Raw genomic sequence first — 17,517 nt, forward strand, 5'->3', positions numbered from 1 at the left:
GAAATTATAAAAGCTGCAAACGAATGTTGTCAAAGTGAGTCAAGGCCTTTCGCCTTAGACGTGCAAAAAAAGTCACATAAGTCAGCTGGGGTAAAAATAGTACAGCACGTCTGAGCGGTTTCAATGGATATAGTCAAAATTCTTATCTGAGCATCATTTTATAGTTAATGTTACTTCTGAGATGTTTTATTCAAATCCGACTGAATTGATGTTTGGGTGAAATAAAAAATATATTTTTCTACACGATAGGGAATTAGACGTAACTTTAGAGGAAACGCTGCATCAGCACCGATTACTCCTGACCTTGAAGTACTGAAGGATAAACAAGGGGACAGACTCGTCAGCACAGAGCTACATTCGAGAGCAAGACGATAAGAGAGCTTAGTGGTATGCTCAGAGAGTGCAGAGCAGGATGAATTACCGCCACACGCTCATCAACCTTTGCAGCCTGAAAGAGGCCCGGGCAGCTTCCTGTGGTTTCTGACGAGCCGCGGCTAGTCGATGGGGCCCTGGAAGATGAGCCGTGTCCAGCCAGGTTTACTAAGGGCAGCGGAGCAGAAGGGGCAGATGGGTCTGAATGCGTGAGTCCCGTGGGGCAGAGGAGTCTCCGCCCAGTACCTGACTGTCCTCTCTGAGCAGACGTGGCCACAGGGCACAAAAGCATGAGTGGGAGCTCCGGCATCCACGTACACAGCAGGTTCAGAGCCCAGCCACAGGGGCACGTAGGGACCTACGCTTCTGCACAGCGGGCATTCCCGACGGGCAGTTGGCCCGTCGCCCTCTGCTGGCTCCACCTGTCTTTCCGACCTCTGGCCCCAGTCGTGGCGTCCATGAACGTGACCACAGGCGAGGTAGACCCAGGGCTGACGCTCTTCAAGGCTACAAGAACACAGCGCAGTCAGCAACGCACGCAGCAGCTCTAATGTGTGTAAACGTATTTTCAGAGACCCACCTGTGGCTGCGCGGGAGGCTGGGAAAGGCCAGGGTGCTGAGGCCTACAGGACACTGGGGTCGAGAAGCATTGAGTTCCTGACGGAGCGCCTCCAGGTGGCGCAGCGTGGGAGCACGCATGAGTCCTTCGCCTGTACGCCACAACAGAGTGGCACCGCAAAGGTCAACCAGGGAGCCGTCCCGCAGAGCGCTGCTCTCACCCTCGGCCTATGGAGAAGGCACAAATATGAAACCGCTACACCGGAAAGCAAAACTCACATGAAACCAAATCAGTGACCCACTAGTTTGCCTCGGCTGGGCCCGGAGCGGGTTTCCCTCAGGGCGTAAACGTCTCCACACACTGAAATCTCCCTCCACAAGCCCTGCTTTGGGTCCTCCGGGAACCCCTCTGGGTGCATCACCAACACCCCGTTGGTGGTGAGGCCGTCCATGTGACCGTCGGGATTTTTCCATTTGGTTGCTTTCTCCTAAAATACGAAGTTATAAATAAATCAGCGTGTGAGAAACAAGAATAAATAAATAATGAATAACTTCATCCATCTATTTTAGGATTTGGACAAAAATCTTCACGAGTCCGCTCACCCCGAGGAAGATATTTTTGGATGAGTCAAAGCCTGCAGCGTAAATGCGTGCAGTGTAGGGGGGGTTGCGCTCGCACACCACCCTGCAGGCGAAGCGGGAAATCGTGCTGGGGGCAATGGAGGGGTCCTCTCCTTCCTTCCCTCCCCCGGAAGTGTCGGTCACCACAAAGTCAATGGGACTTTCTGTGGAGCGTCCAATCTGCACGGTCAGGCACACAGACGTCATTCACCGGCATGTCCGCGTTTGAACCAGCTCTCAAACGCACTTACGTAACGGAAAAGTCACTGCCAGCAGCATTTTAAAGGCTCTAATCTATTAATTGATTGCAGGAATGGCCTAAATCCTGCTTCAAAAACATTTTATTACGTTATAGTCCGCTGTGAAAAAAGAGCAGCCATCCACTAAATAAATAAAATAAGAACAGAACTGTCTGAATAAAAATAGATTCGTACACACAAGCCTTTATCTTTAACACTTTGAGCTGATCCAAAATGATTCACCTACTTTTAGTATTACTTTGATGTGGCCTTACACAACTGTTCATCCAGGACAAGCATGCACACAATCATGGATGTGTCACTTAAATAAAAGGAGGACAGCTGTGTTTGTTACCTGGAACATGTCTGTGTTGTTGTCATGGCAATACTCCACCACCACTGTTTGGTTACGGGACAGGGTGAAGGAGATGCTGTGCTGCCCCCTGCTGTGAATAGCCTGCAACAACAATGCAGCAACCAGTTGCATCGATCTGCACATTTTCTAGAATGGCCTTTTAATTAAGAACACACAGCTAAATATATGTGTAAATGCATGCCGTACGTGCCGTGTTAGGCTGATTAAGCTTATATTAACACATTGATACACAGATAAGACCACGTCCACCCATCTGCACAATTATTCCTCCTTCCTCTGACACACAAACAAAAGAGGCTCAGAGGAAGGAAACTCCTACACGCTGTTTCAACATTCAGCACACATCCCTGCACGTGCGCACATACCTTGGTGTCCTGCGGCGTGTTGAGGATGTGCACAGCACTGGGTTTGACCCCATTGGCCTTGGCCCTTCGGTAAAGAGCAAAGCGGCTCTTTCTGCGGCCGCGATCTCCACTTGGCAGACAGCCATTGTACCTGCAGACAAAACAAGAGGAAAAAAAAGTAAACACGTCATGTTTGAGATTAGACTCCAGCTGTGAGACCAAATGTACATCTACTTCCTTTTACCAGGCTTAACTCCAACTGTTTGCTTTAGGGATGGGTACCTTTGACATTTGAATCGATCCGGTACTAATTCCCGGTACCTAGGAATCGATACCGGTACTTAACGGTACCAATTTTCGATACTTTTGAGTGTTTAATATTTTAATTCTCTTTTATAATATATATTTTTCTCAATGTATAACCATATTTGATAAATATCACGATAAATAACATACAACTGTTTGTATTTTGACATCGTCCTTGTAGTTTTATAAGCTAATAATTAAACTGAAGCAAACATCTTTACTGTGAACTAAATTTACTGTGTATCTTCATTCCTTTTGCCGTCTTTTTTCATTTGATTTTTCCTACTGGGAAGTTAGAATTTCCGAGGAGAAAGCGAACGCACCATTAGCTGATAACAATGGTGGCATAGGAAGCTAACATATCAAGCTAACGTTATCTTAAACAGTTTATTTAGCTGCTGGAGCAGATTAAAACGATGATGCCTCACACTTAGATCGTTGTCGCTCGTTTCGTCTTCACCCAATCACCCGTCGCATTTAGTAAAGTGAAGCCAAACTTTAGAGCGTGTTCATGTTCTTCTAGTCGGAAAATCAGAGTTCCGAGGAGAAAGCAAACACACCATTAGCGAAACGGAAGCTAACATATCAAGCTAACATTATCTTAAACATTTTATTTACCTACCGGAGCAGATTAAGATGAGGATGTCTCACTTAGATCGTTGTCACTGGTTTCATCATCACCCAGTTACCCATCACATTTAGTGAAGTGGACCCAAGCTTTAGCGTGCGTTCTTTCTACCATGCTGCTCTGTTTACAACTGGCTCGCAGCGACCGACAACATAACGCTCTTGCGCATGCGCAGCTGTCTAGGCAAGTTCTCGTTATGAAGGACTGGTACCGAAAGGAGGCACCGTTTCAAATGAAATGAATCGGTGCTCGGTCAGTACTATGGAATTCGGTCGGTACCTCAAAAAGTACCGAATGCGGTACCCATCCCTAATTTATAATAAAAGCCTGCTCCCTGGACTCTGAGTGCTGGATGATTAGCTGCTTTGAAACACACTATGAAAATACTGATGGTGACTCGTGATTTTAGCTGTGAGAAATGTTGGTAAGATTAGTAAATGCTAATCAACAGAAAATAACAGATCCAGGAAAAAACACCCAGACGCTCTCCAGACTTAAAACCAAAGAGGATTTGTAATCTCTCCAACAAGTTCAGGGTCTGACCAAAGATCTACCCCCAGTGAGACGTGCCTGGAAAATCTCCAAAGGGACACATCTGAGAGGAAATGTTATCTGATGTCGATGAAGCTGCTCCAGGATAACATAAAACTGAAAATGGTGTAAAGCTGAATAAATGAACAAACACCAGGAATCGTAAAACTCGGGAAGCATCAGAATGGTAGAGGTTTTTTTTTTTACGTTTTTAAAACAAAAGTCCAATCAACGAGCACGACTAAGGCCATGTACACATGTAGCTGGAGTTTTGTAAAACTAACACCCCACCCCCTTAGGAAAAAAAAACTAGGTCAACACAACCTTGTTTTCAGCAAAAAAAATTCAGTGCATTGTGAAGCATATTCATAGGCATGCTGAGCCAGTAGATGGCAGTAGTTCCCCAAATCATCTTTGCTCTTGCTGTAAAACACTCCTTGGAATAACTTGGTGGTGGGCAATAACCATCCTTAAAGACCTGGTTCACCTGATTTTTCTGCACATGTTCAGTGGTTTCTAGTATTGACCCTTTGCACGTGATGTCACGCCACTCATGGCGCCAGCTCCTTTGCCACGATGGTTGGCAGAAAGACCGTTTACACACGTTGAAACTCCTGTGATGCTCGTGAAAACAAGCCAGTTTGTAGCTTTTTATTGCATTTATTTAGCTGATTTTACAATAAAATGGTAAAAGTTTGCTAAGCAGTTGGCTACACTAACAAATGTAAACTCAACTTTTTTTAAATGTTAAAGGTAGAGTGGAGGATCTTTTTTTTCTGGGTGGGTCATGAACCATTGGGCTGCATAACTGTCAATCATTTTGGTGATCCCTTCACGCAAGGCCGTCGTCGTACGTGCTCGTCGCTGGGTAGTTTTCACTTCCTGCACATGTACAAAGTGAAGCTTGGGCTCAATAATATTGTTCCAATGATATGTGGTAAATTTACATTGTTTATTTAGTATGATGAGTGTCGCCGTTATGAGACATTGTCTCCCATACTGTCCCAATTTGCTTTTGAAAGTACCTCTTTCTATGAGCCCCATGTAGGTAAATCTTCCCACACGTGAACTGGGCTTAAACCAGTAGAAACCAGGCTAAACAGGCAAAAACAACCTCAGTCGCCACTCTTCCTTTCTGTTCAATACCCCCATAATTCCCTGTTCCCCCATCTAGGTGCGCTACTTCTTCTCAGGCACTACTTTTCCCTTTGTTTAGTACTCGTGTCGCTCACTGTTTACATGCTTTTGCCAACCAACATGGTGGACCCTCGTGATTAGGTGATGTAGGTGCAAAAAGTCAATAAATGATTGTGGGGGAAAAAGCTCCAGTGCTGCTGTTTCAGGAACTAGAAGTGAACAAGAAGTAAGATGAAGAAGGCAGGATATGGAGTAGGGCGATTAATTAAAACAATTAATTGCATATGCAATTAAATTGTGATGTGACAAAAAGAGATTTTCTTATCGCGAAGGCTGCAATTTGACTGACAGTGGTTAGCACAATGCTAGTATACATTGAAAAACCCATAGGGATGCTAATGCTAATATCGCCGATTACAGTCTTACAAATTACGAATTAGGAACGTGCCAAATTATTAAATTTGGAGTTTAATAAAAAGTAAAAACTGCTATTAATCAAATAAGTACAGGCAGATATTTTAGTAAAGCTAAAAAACTGCAAGAGACTTCAACTCCACTGAGTTTTGGCTAGCAGCTATGAACGTAACTGAACTGCAGAAGCTCTACATGGACAAGACGTCAAAAACTCTAAACACAAAAGACTTCAATAAACGGGACGCTTCTTACATTTTCACAGTTGATGCTTATACCCATTGTAGTGACTATCAAGTCCCACTTTTAGTCACCCTCGGGTGCGGGTGGAGGCAATGACTCGCTTCAACAATATTGTCCAGGCAGAAAGCGGGTTTGGGATTATTGTCCCATTTATTGAATATGTTGACGATCACAAGCTGGGTCCAGAATGGCTATTTCATGTCCAGGTTTATGTAAATGATGAAAGTTATAACGGCAAATTAGATGTGGCATATGAAACCAAATGAAGCGGTAAAAACCGTGTGACCTCCCGTCACCCAGAAAACGCCAATGCACTGCAGCCTCAACACCTTTATAGGCTCCGCAGTGCCACCAGTGGTCAAAGGAAATACAAACCATAGTGTAATAAACTGAAATGTACATAAAACATTATCAAAATAAACTTAGACCATAATATAATCTAAACCAAAACAATATTGGCTCCTACACCCATGTTCCTTTAAGGCAGCGGTTCCCAAACTTATTTAGCCGCGCACCCCCTTCTATGTCCCGACCATGTCGACGCACCCCCCCCCCCCCCTACATCGGGGCATGGCTCTCTCTCTCTCTCTCTCTCTCTCTCTCTCTCTCTCTCTCTCTCTATATATATATATATATATATATATATATATATATATATATATATCAGATGTCAAGCTAAATAGACAGGGTTAAAAAAATTCCCCATCACTTTCATTTTTTAAATAGTAATTAATAAACATTCGATACCATTACAATTTCCTTTGATTTCATTTTAAATAAATATTTAGAGTACCCAGGTAGCACATAAAGAATGCAATTTAACGGTTTTCTTAAAGTAGGAACGTTTAACCTGTGCGGCCAGAGCGCTCTCCTTCCTTCTGCTCTGTGTAAACCTGAACTGATCACCCACTTGTGCGTAATCAAATGTCTATAGGGGACAAGATATAGCCATGATGTTCACTTTTGCCTCAGACCGACTTATTGCTGTTTTATGGTGTGGCTGAATCTGTGATCCGCTGTCATGCGGACCGGAATAACACATGCTGCAGTAACATGAGATGTGGTCAGGTTCATGAGGAGTCACTGGCTGGAGCGGACCCAACTCATCCCAGAAGCTAATATCTTAATTTGACCTTGAATGAAAAATAACCTCTTAAAAGTTTTTATCACGGTGGAGGCAGTGCTCCTTCAGTCTGACGGCGCGCCGGAGTTAAAGCAGCGTGTGCGCTTATTGAATCTGTGTGTGTGTGTGTGTGTGCGCACGCGGCACAGCTGCTCAAGTCACCGCGTCTCGCGCTATTTAAACCAATGTTGTAAAATGACTTCTGCCCAACCCAGATGTGCTCACTTGTGCACCCGTGAGCCGTGGTTCAGCCAGAACGCGTCTGACCTCTGACAGACGCACTCTGAACTTCAGATCTTCAGCGCGCTGTTAATAGCCTGAATGGGAATCATTTCTTGTTTTTTTGTTACATCCACAATGTTCTGTGTGTGAGGTTTACAACGTCAGAACACCTGCATGAGACAGGTGTTAATTACAATCTGCCAGAATGACTCGCCACCTTCAGATTCCTCCAACACCGTTAAAAATGATCAAATACGGAACATATCGGCGTGCGCAGGCCAGAGTGCTGAAGCTCGGCGCATTGTTATTATTATGAAGCTAGGGCACATGTGGAGGACACGCGCGCGCAAAAATATACTTGTTTTCAATTACAATTATTGTGCCCACTTACTTTTTCTTTGGCCCACCCACAAATGAGTTTCTACGCTAATGGTGACATATGACCATAGACTGTACATACAGACTTCAGCATATGACAGACTTCTCTGAGCTCCGCAGCCATTACACTTTTTACCTCGCGCACCCCCTAGCGGCAGCTCGCGCACCCCCGGGGGTGCGCGCACCACACTTTGGGAATCCCTGCTTTAAGGGATGTGCTCCTGGCTGCAAAGCATTGCACCTTCAAATACAACATGTTGTCTTTACTTGTGAGTGTTTATGTTTATGTAGACAAACAAACTTGTTGATATGATACGTAGATAAGTATGTAGATACATAAACTTGTTTATATTCAGTACAAGTTAGTTTTTTTTTTGCTTTCGTTAGTTGAAAAATGAGAAAGGCCCCTTGAGAAAATAATCGTGAATTAAATTGTAATTGCAATATTGAAGAAAAAAATCACAGATTATTTTCCAAAATCGTTCAGCCCTAATATGGAGTCTTCGTTCTTATCTGATATTCTGAAATCACGCCAATGATTGGCTGACAGACACACAACACTACCACTGACTCCTTATGCTTTGCAACATCGATGTTTTATCCCCACAAATAGCACAAGCCCAAAGAACTTTTGCTGTGGAGTTGCTAATGCTTACGGTTAGCTTGGACTAACCTAGACTGCTCTCTCCTGGACGCTAAATTAAAAACCGCCTTCCCCGTTGAGCCAAGATGGGTGAGTCCATGAATGCAAATTTGACATTAAGATGTGAAAATGTCACAGGCTTTTCCAGTTTGAGAGTTTCACCATTTATTTTCTATCAGGGGCCAAAGCAGGAAATTTGGGTAGAAGACTAGTTTCACATTTCGCCTGCATGTTAACCTTAGAGTGACCCGCCGTGTTTAAAAAATAACAAGTAAAAATGGTTTCTCAGTGCTCTTTAGTGTCCTTTAACTTTAACATTTTTTCTTTTAAATCGGAATTGCTTATTCTTGCTCATTTTAAAGATATTTTTAAACATTTTCGAAACGCTTTTTTATATTTTTACAATTTTTATATTTTTTGTTTTTGTGAAGCGCCTCGTGATTTTTATCTTGAGAGGCGCTATAGAAATGATATTTTCTTCTTCTTCTACTTTAATCAGGGCCTGAAATTCACTCCTAAAAACAGGGGGGAATTCCCCCCTCACATATGTCCGTACTGGTGGAATTTATATATGGGGGGGGGGGGGGGGGGGAATTACCAAATGTGCAGTCTTATGTTGTACTAATCATACCTTACATCACGTTTATGAGCAGCTTTCATTGGACTCCTGCAGCATTCTCATCTTCGTTGCTTTTGTCCCTTTCTTTGTTTCATCTCCTCTGCCTGATTTCTTTCCTCACACAGAAGTTAAAAAAAGAAATAAAAACTTTCCGAAATCTTCAACAATAGTGTCTGCTCTTCCATCAGCAATTTCAGAATTCCTTATCAGTTTTGTTTTGACCTTGTCATCTATGAACCTGACATAGATAATCAGTCGTTTGGTGTTACTAATGTCAGTAGATTCATCCAATATTAATGAAAACACGGGACTTCTTTCAACAGCTTTGTCAACATCTTCCACAAGAGTGCTTGCAATAGCTTGCTGCATTTCTGACAGTCCTTTTTCATTGACGTAGCTACCATAACTTGATGTTTCTGTACGTTTTTTGAAAGCAGGACACTCCATTTCTTTCAGGAATTTAACCACATGGCAAAATTTAGCTGTTGCCATTTCATTTTTTGCTGAATCCGCCTCACGTTTTCTTTTTATTGCTGCAGTGTGAGACACACCATCAGCGTGACGGCGTAAAGTTGATGTTTTGTAGCATCGACTTGTAAAAGGCACAGCGCCGTACATTTTACAAATGGAGCAGTTCATTTCCCCATTATTATTTTCAAGCGTGGGATACAGTCTGAGCCAGTTAGCCTGAAACTTATCTTTAGGCTGCTTGCTAACGTTACTTTCAGTGACGCTACCTTTTTGAAAGTCCGGAGGATCTGTCTCATTCACAGCATCGCTGGAATCAGCGCTGCCTTCCACGCTGGGGATTTCTTGTAAAGTTTGTTTGGGAGCAGGTTCCCCTTTGTTGTTAGATTTCCGTTTTAACCAGCGGTCCATGTCTGCGTGCAGGCGTTAAATCCGACAACCGAAGCACTGCTTTGCTGCTAGCAAGGGACTGAGCTCGTATTTTGATAAGTGGAGAAAAAATAATAATCCAGCGCGCCGCCAATCACCAAGATGAAGAACGGGCTCGATGTTGTGGGATTTTTATGGCTCTGATACAAACGTCCACATTCGCTGCCGGCTGTGCGGGACTTTCCCGCATTATAAAACTAGATTTGCGAGAAGCGACTATGTAAAGCGCAATACCCGCAATCCCGCAGTGAATTTCAGGCCCTGTTAATGTTTTACCTTTTTTTGTAATCTTTGAACTGCTTTTATTTTCGATTTATTCATCATATTTCACTTTTCTCATGTACCATGTTCAGCGCCTTGGGCTTCCCAACAGGGTTGCGGAAGGCGCTTTATAAATAAAGCTTTGATTGATTGATTGATTGATTGACATAGGTCTCGAGGAGTGACATTGCGAAGCCTAAAACTTCGGATGTTCATGCCCAAAGATAAAAACTCCCAACAAAAGCATTTTTGAGACAGTAAACTAAAGCTGAATGGCTTCTTCTAGCCATCATGTGTGCACATCTAAAGGCACCATATGAAATATTCAGTCCTTCAGCCCCCCCCCAACACAAGGTTTATTTTCGTTGAGGACAAGCCACTATGGAGACCTGCTTCTGTCAAAGCTGACACTCAGCAGAATGGTGGAGGGCTGGCAGTGAGGGGACAGTGTGAGAGACAGAGGAATGTAACACATAGACAGGCTATGGATGGAAACTCCTGGGAAGGACAAGAGGGTGTTAGCATGGTGACGATTGTTGGTTGTGAGCGAGTCAAACATGCTGACACTGCAAAGATCACGTGGCCTGCAGCGAGGTAGGAATCGACCACTCAGAACGGCAGAATGATCCGAAATAAAACCAGACATTTGGAAAACAGGCCTGGGAATTACAATAAAAGGAAGAAGGGAGAAACAAATGTCTGCTTTTGCATCTTTTATCTGATTTTAAAATGACCAGCTGTTTGCTGGGAACAGATGACCTAGTCATTGGAACAGATCCTTATCAGGTCTTCCAAAAGCACATGATGAGATTCGCTCATCAGCAGCATCAGAAGTGTAAAAGTTGCTTTAACATACTATAAACTGCATTGAGAGATGATACAGAATAGGCCAGGGCTGCTGTGAAAAGCCTAACTGTGATAATTATCCGCTGCTAATAACTTTAGTCGACACACTTTTTTAAAATATAAATTTACTGTTTTAAATTACTTAATCACTTCAGAACCAGTGTGCTCTGAGTAGTTTGGTTGAATTTGGCACAGTTACTAGTCAGTAAGTAATCGGTGTTGGATCCCAAAACTAGAATCACTTGTCCAATCTAATGGAAGGTCTGAAAGTGTTTGACATCAAATATGTTAAATATTCTGTGTTTTTTCTACATACACAATTACAAGACACCTGATACCAGAGAATGATATTTTCTGGTATACAAGTATTACCATACTTAATCGTAAAATGGAAATACACCCAAATAAAAATGGTTATTTGCTCAGCAAAAAGGGATTAAGCACAGACATGATAGCCCTGGAACAGGCTTTATTAATATCTATTTTACGGTTTCATAGAGCCACTGTTTGATGCAAAAAATGGATAGGCTAATTATTTACATTTCTTTTTTATAAACCAACATTGGCTGATACACCTCTGTAGCAGAGCCCATTTAAGTCAGGCATGTCCGCGGATACCCAGGTAGGATGTCTTAATATCCAGTCTCAGAAATGAGAGGTTTGTTAGTATGACATTACAGCAAAGTCAAGTGCACTAAAAGCTTTCATTTATAGTTTACACAAAGATGTCAAGAATTATTAGTAAAAAGCAAAAAAAGATCAAATGCACTTGAGGTTTAACTGGTGTCTTTTTGCAGATTTCTATGTGTTTTCAGCATAATTTTTTTATTTTTCTGTTACATTTTTTATTTACACGCCAAAGTTGTATTTATTTTATTGAAATGTACATTTGTTTTCTTGAAAAACATCTGATAAATAGATGCTCTAAAACAGTGGTTCCCATCCTGGGGTACGTGAACCCCCCCAAGCTGGTCCCACAATTTTGTCTGTGCTGAAATTGTGAGGTTACCAAGAACTGAATCCAATAACACACCCAAAACTCTGTATAAGAGTTTTAACTCTGTATTTCAACGTAAAGTTTGTAATTAATCACTTGGAGCAGCTGCATCCTGGTGCAATGAGCTATACTTCATGCATGACACGATTATTGGACTAAATGCCAAAAAATAAACAACTGGTGATTGGTCGGCTTTTAAAATAATCATTTGTGACAGCCCTACTTTAAATGACTGGCTTGTTTTGGACACAGGCAAGGGGGTCCCTGAGGAAAAAGGGTTGGGAACCACTGTTCTAAAACATAAGCGTCAACTGACCTTACTTTTTATTTACCTGTTTTGCATACATATTACCTGGTAAGCTTATTGATTGGCCAAATATTTGATTTATTATGTAAATAATGTGTAAAATAATCTAGATATCGGCCATGAAAATTGGCAGCACATATTGGCCATTGGCTGATCATAACCTAGTATCAGCATTGGTATCAGTATCTGCAATAGAAAAACCCACATCGGTCAATCTCTAAAGCAAAATATTGGGTATTTTTAACAGCGTTGAGGTTATTGTAACAACATCACACATGCTGCCCTCAATGATGTGAAAAAACACCTGGGATAAAGCCTAAAATACTCATAAAAATGCACGTCCAACTCATCAGTTTCTGGATGCAGATGGACTACAGCATCATAACTCTATGTACAGCTGGAGAGGAAGTGATAGGCCATTAGGTCAGTTATATTTGGCATTTACAGGAAACTGCATGCAAAAGAGGAGATCTGGGTGCGACTAGTGTGGCATTCCTGGTCCCTGCAGACCTTGAACGAGCTGGAAATGCCGTGGAGGCTGTCATCAGCACATCCTGCCTGCCCACTCTGATGTAAAGAGGGGTTTCTCCAGCTACTCATCCCCCACCTCCTCGTCCTTCATCCCTGGCATGGATATGGGCATTTTATTAATTTGTAATAGCCAACCCACATTACTGAGCGAGGTGCATGCATATTTTAGGCAATATTTCCCCCAGTCCCACTTTTAGCAGTCACGGATCCAACAATGTATGACATCATTGGGGTTTTCAGCTCTGCTCAGCTCACCCCCGCTACAACCATTGATGAAATACCCGTAGTAGCCTTGTGTAGTACGTAGTTACTACACATTTGGTCAATTTTGCTTTCAAACTCACGATGCAGTCACATAAAACGCTATTCTCGTGTAAATTGAGACAATAATCCACTGTATGAACCGAAAACTTACTTTATGTCAGTGAAACGCTGCTAGGCTATTTTACTACCAAACATAAAATGTACGTAAAGCGCAAATAATGTGTATATTTTTATCGATTCAACTGGATTAAACCTGTTCCGACTCGTCGTCTTTTATCGTGTAAATGGACGGAGCTCCCACGCGTTTAACATGGTTTGGAGTGTATTCACGAACCGTTCCAAATCTTTCACTATGGCTTCGGGTATCTTTTATTATTATTATTATTATTAAGAGACTTACCCTAAAATGACCAGTTCTCCGTATTTTACCGGGTCTTTAACGGGAACATCGTCGTCTCCGTCTTTTTTCTGTGAATTCATCAGACTGGACTGTTCCAAAAAAATTGAAATTAAAAAAAAAGAAAGAAAAAATGAAGGCGTCCAATAGGAAATATTGGTGAGATTAAAACAATGCTAACACACTCGAAACTATAGGGAAGCGGATTGGGTTGAAAGTCTATTAAAGTTTGAGTACAGTTGGGTAAAGTTTTCCCAGAGTTCTTGGTGTTTGTTTCATAGTTTTAGTCCCGTAAAAGAGCATCTTTTCGCTCCGTTGAAGCCAGTGGGAAGCTAGTTTGTGTAGCGGTAAATCTGTTCAGTAGCATAGGGTACAATAAGGGCTAAAGGCAGGGTGTGGAACGTACCAACTCCGATAGGGGAGCACATTTATTACATGCATCTAAGATGTGAAAGCCAATCCCCATAGTTGCAATTTTGTATTATAATAATCTTAAATTAAATTATCACAATTATGTTTCTAGCTGTCTGAATATAAAACACGCATATATCTTTAAAAAAACTGCAGCTCACTAAGTAGAAACTCGCCCGTAGAAGTGAAAATGGACTTTCCCATGAAGAGAAGCTGGCTCCCACTGATGGATTAAATTGAGGCATTTGGAAATTCACAGGAAGTATCACTATCCGCAGGCATGTGGAGGCGCCCTGGTGTATTTAAAGTAGTATACCACATCTTTTGATTAAATGTGCGGATACAGTGTGGCATTGGTCTTGTGGTTCATTATGGAGTCTGACGTAATGAGGTTCTTCGAAGGGGGGTGTGGTGATGAGACAAGATGTGGGTCAGCAGACAGCATCTCGTCTCTGCATTTCATATGAGAGGCCAGCTGGAGACTACAAACGCGTCCAACATCTCTCGTCTGTCTCTCAGTTTCTCGCAGATGCCCGCACCCTCATAAAGTATAGTTAAGTACAGTGGTCTAACCACATGAGGGCAGTACACTAGTAAAGTACACCACCAGTGTATGAAACTCTAAAACAGATCATTTACTATTATCAGCTTCCGTGTGCTCTTTTGTTGTTTAATGCCAGCTGATTTGATTAACATGAACAGAATGGGAACAAGTGATAACCTATTCAAAACATATTCAGTCTGTTTTTTATTGTGATTACAGTTCATTGTGACTTATTGTATGTGAGAGCACAGGAGCTAAAGCAAAACTACAATTAAGTTTCATAATGCATGTAAAATGATCAACACTGACAAACATGTGCTTGACTCTAAAAGTTTAAGATAATCCTGTACCCTCTTATTCCAATGTAGTATTTCAGCTATATTATTTTAGCTATATGTGTTAAATTATATAATTTAAAAATCAACTGTACTAATTTGTTTAATACATTTGCAGTGGTTTCTAGTAGGAATGAGTGCCTTGTAAGTCTACTCTAGGGGGAAAAAAAGCTCTGGTGCACCTGTTTCAGGAACTAGAAATGAGTCAGATTAAAGTTGAGCTTCAGATGACAGCATCTGGAGTCATGTTTTCTGATATTTGGACATTTCGTCTCAGATTGGCTAACACCAATGCAACTGCACTGGGTCTCTGTTTGCTCTGCAACATTGATGTTTATCTCCATAAATAACACAAGCCTGAAGGAGTTGTGCTGTGTGGTGGAGATGGTAACACTAACGGTTAACTTCTACTTGTTGAGACGTTTTCTGCTGTTTCCTGGACGTTAAACCAACAACAGCCTTTTCCATTGTGAGTTAAGATGGGTGAGTCCACGGATGTCTCCTCCTTGAACCGTCACCTTATCGTGGTGGAGGAGTTTGAGTGCCCTAATGATCCTAGGAGCTATGTTGTCTGGGGCACTTAGTGCCCCTGGTAGGGTCTCCCATGACAAATTGGTCTTAGGTGAAGGGTGAGACAAAGAACGGTTCGAAGGATCTTTCATGGCGGTTGAAACGAAGAGTCGGAGTACCCGGCCCGGAGGGTTACCGGGGTCCCACCCTGGAGCCAGGCCTGGGGTTGGGGCCCGTGAGCGAGCGCCTGGTGGCCGGGCTTTCGCCCATGGGGCCCGGCCGGGCCCAGCCCGAACCGGATACATGGGCTCGTCCAACTGTGGACCCACCACCCGCAGGAGGAACATGAAGGGTCCGGTGCAATGCGAATCGGGTGGCAGACCAAGGCGGGAGCCTTGGCGGTCCAATCCCCGGACAAGAAAACTAGTTTTTGGGACATGGAACGTCACCTCGCTGGCGGGGAAGGAGCCGGAGCTTGTGGCAGAGGTTGAGCGGTACCGGCTAGATATAGTCGGACTCACCTCGACACATTGCATTGGCTCTGGAACCCGAGACCTGGAGAGGGGTTGGACACTCTACTTTGCTGGAGTTGCTCCGGGTGAGAGGCGGAGGGCTGGGGTTGGCTTTTTGTTAGCCCCGAGACTCTCTGCCTGTGTGTTGGGGTTTACCCCGGGGGACAAGAGGGTAGCTTCCTTGCGCCTTCGGGTCGGGGAACGGGTCCTGACTGTTGTTTGTGCTTATGGGCCAAATATCAGTTCAGAGTACCCACCCTTTTTGGAGTCCCTGGGACGAGTGCTAGATAGTGCTCCATCAGGGGACTCCATTGTCCTGCTGGGGGACTTCAATGCTCACGTGGGCAATGACAGCTTGACCTGGAGGGGTGTGATTGGGAGGAACGGCCCACCTGATCAGAACTCGAGCGGTGTTTTGTTATTGGACTTCTGTGCAAGCCGCAGTTTGGCCATAACGAACACCATGTTCGAACATAAGGATGCCCACCGGTACACTTGGTACCAGGGCAGCCTAGGTCACAGGTCGATGATAGATTTTGTAGTCGTATCATCTGACCTGCGGCCGTATGTTTTGGACACCCGAGTGAAGAGAGGGGCGGAGCTGTCAACTGATCACCACCTGGTGGTGAGTTGGATCAGATGGCAAGGGAACATGCCGCGTAGACCTGGCAGACCCAAACGCATAGTGAGGGTCTGCTGGGAACGCCTGGCAGAAGAACCTGTCAAGACGGTCTTCAACTCCCACCTCCGGCAGAGCTTTGACCACGTCCCGAGAGCAGTGGGGGACATTGAGTCCGAGTGGGCCTTGTTCCACTCTGCGATTGTCGAGGCGGCTGTTGCTAGCTGTGGTCGTAAGGTGGCCGGTGCCAGTCGTGGTGGCAACCCCCGTACCCGCTGGTGGACACCAGAGGTTCGGGGAGCCGTCAGGCTGAAGAAGGAGGCCTACAGGGCGTGGCTGGTCTGTGGGTCTCCGGAGGCAGCAGACAGGTACCGGATAGCCACCGGGGTGCAGCAGTGGCAGTTGCCGAGGCAAAATCTCGGGCGTGGGAGGAGTTTGGTGAGGCCATGGAGAAAGACTATCGATCGGCTCCAAAGAGGTTCTGGCAAACTGTCCGGCGCCTCAGGAGAGGAAGGCAGCAACTCGCTCACACTGTTTACAGTGGGGATGGGGAGCTGCTGACGTCAACTGAGGCTATAGTCGGACGGTGGAAGGAATACTTTGAGGAGCTCCTCAATCCCACCAATGCGCATTCCGAGGAGGAACCAGAGCTGGGAGGCCTGGGGATGGACTGTCCGATCTCGGGGGCAGAAGTTGCTGAGGTAGTCAAACAACTACACAGCGGCGGAGCCCCGGGGGCGGATGAGGTTCGTCCTGGGTATCTCAAGGCTATGGATGTTGTAGGGCTTTCATGGTTGACACGTCTCTACAACATTGCGTGGTCATCGGGGGCAGTTCCTAGGGTGTGGCAGACCGGGGTGGTGGTCCCCATCTTTAAGAAGGGTGACCTGAGGGTGTGTTCCAACTATAGGGGGATCACACTCCTCAGCCTCCCTGGAAAGGTCTACTCCAAGGTACTGGAGAGGAGGGTCCGATCGATAGTTGAATCTCAGATAGAGGAGGAGCAATGTGGTTTTCGTCCTGGCCGTGGAACTGTGGACCAGCTCTATACCCTTGCAAGGGTGATGGAGGGGGCATGGGAGTTTGCCCAACCAATCCACATGTGCTTTGTGGATTTGGAGAAGGCTTATGACCGTGTCCCCAGGGGCACCCTGTGGGGGACGCTCCAGGAGTATGGGGTGGGTGGCTTTCTGTTAAGGGCCATTCAGTCCCTTTACCAGAGGAGCGTGAGTTTGGTCCGCATAGCCGGTAGTAAGTCGGACCTGTTCCCAGTGAGGGTTGGACTCCGCCAGGGCTGCCCTTTGTCACCAGTTCTGTTCATCACTTTTATGGACA

At 44.3% G+C, this 17,517-nt stretch overlaps 1 protein-coding gene across 1 annotated transcript; it reads right to left on the minus strand.

Moving 5' to 3' along the window:
* Nucleotides 1-285: 285 nt before the first annotated feature.
* On the minus strand, nucleotides 286-13,556 carry LOC107378087 (E3 ubiquitin-protein ligase pellino homolog 2). Its single transcript, XM_015948107.3, has 7 exons — nucleotides 13,255-13,556; nucleotides 2,532-2,661; nucleotides 2,146-2,247; nucleotides 1,534-1,731; nucleotides 1,233-1,418; nucleotides 953-1,158; nucleotides 286-879 (listed from the first exon to the last, which is right to left on the minus strand). The coding sequence occupies exons 1-7, from the start codon at nucleotides 13,332-13,334 to the stop codon at nucleotides 495-497; spliced, it is 1,287 nt and encodes a 428-aa protein (XP_015803593.1). The 5' UTR covers nucleotides 13,335-13,556; the 3' UTR covers nucleotides 286-494.
* Nucleotides 13,557-17,517: the final 3,961 nt, after the last annotated feature.

The sequence above is a fragment of the Nothobranchius furzeri genome, chromosome 2, assembly GCF_043380555.1.
Source record: "Nothobranchius furzeri strain GRZ-AD chromosome 2, NfurGRZ-RIMD1, whole genome shotgun sequence".
In the NCBI taxonomy this organism is placed as follows: domain Eukaryota; kingdom Metazoa; phylum Chordata; class Actinopteri; order Cyprinodontiformes; family Nothobranchiidae; genus Nothobranchius; species Nothobranchius furzeri.

Bases quoted from the DNA above. Each gene is read 5' to 3' on its own strand.
- LOC107378087 (XM_015948107.3), bottom strand. From the start codon at position 13,334: ATGAATTCACAGAAAAAAGACGGAGACGACGATGTTCCCGTTAAAGAC. The intron at 2,248-2,531 runs GTATGTGCGCAC...TTGTTGTTGCAG, and splicing joins ACACGCCGCAGGACACCAAG to GCTATTCACAGCAGGGGGCA. The intron at 1,159-1,232 runs GTGGGTCACTGA...CCTTCTCCATAG, and splicing joins GGCCCAGCCGAGGCAAACTA to GCCGAGGGTGAGAGCAGCGC.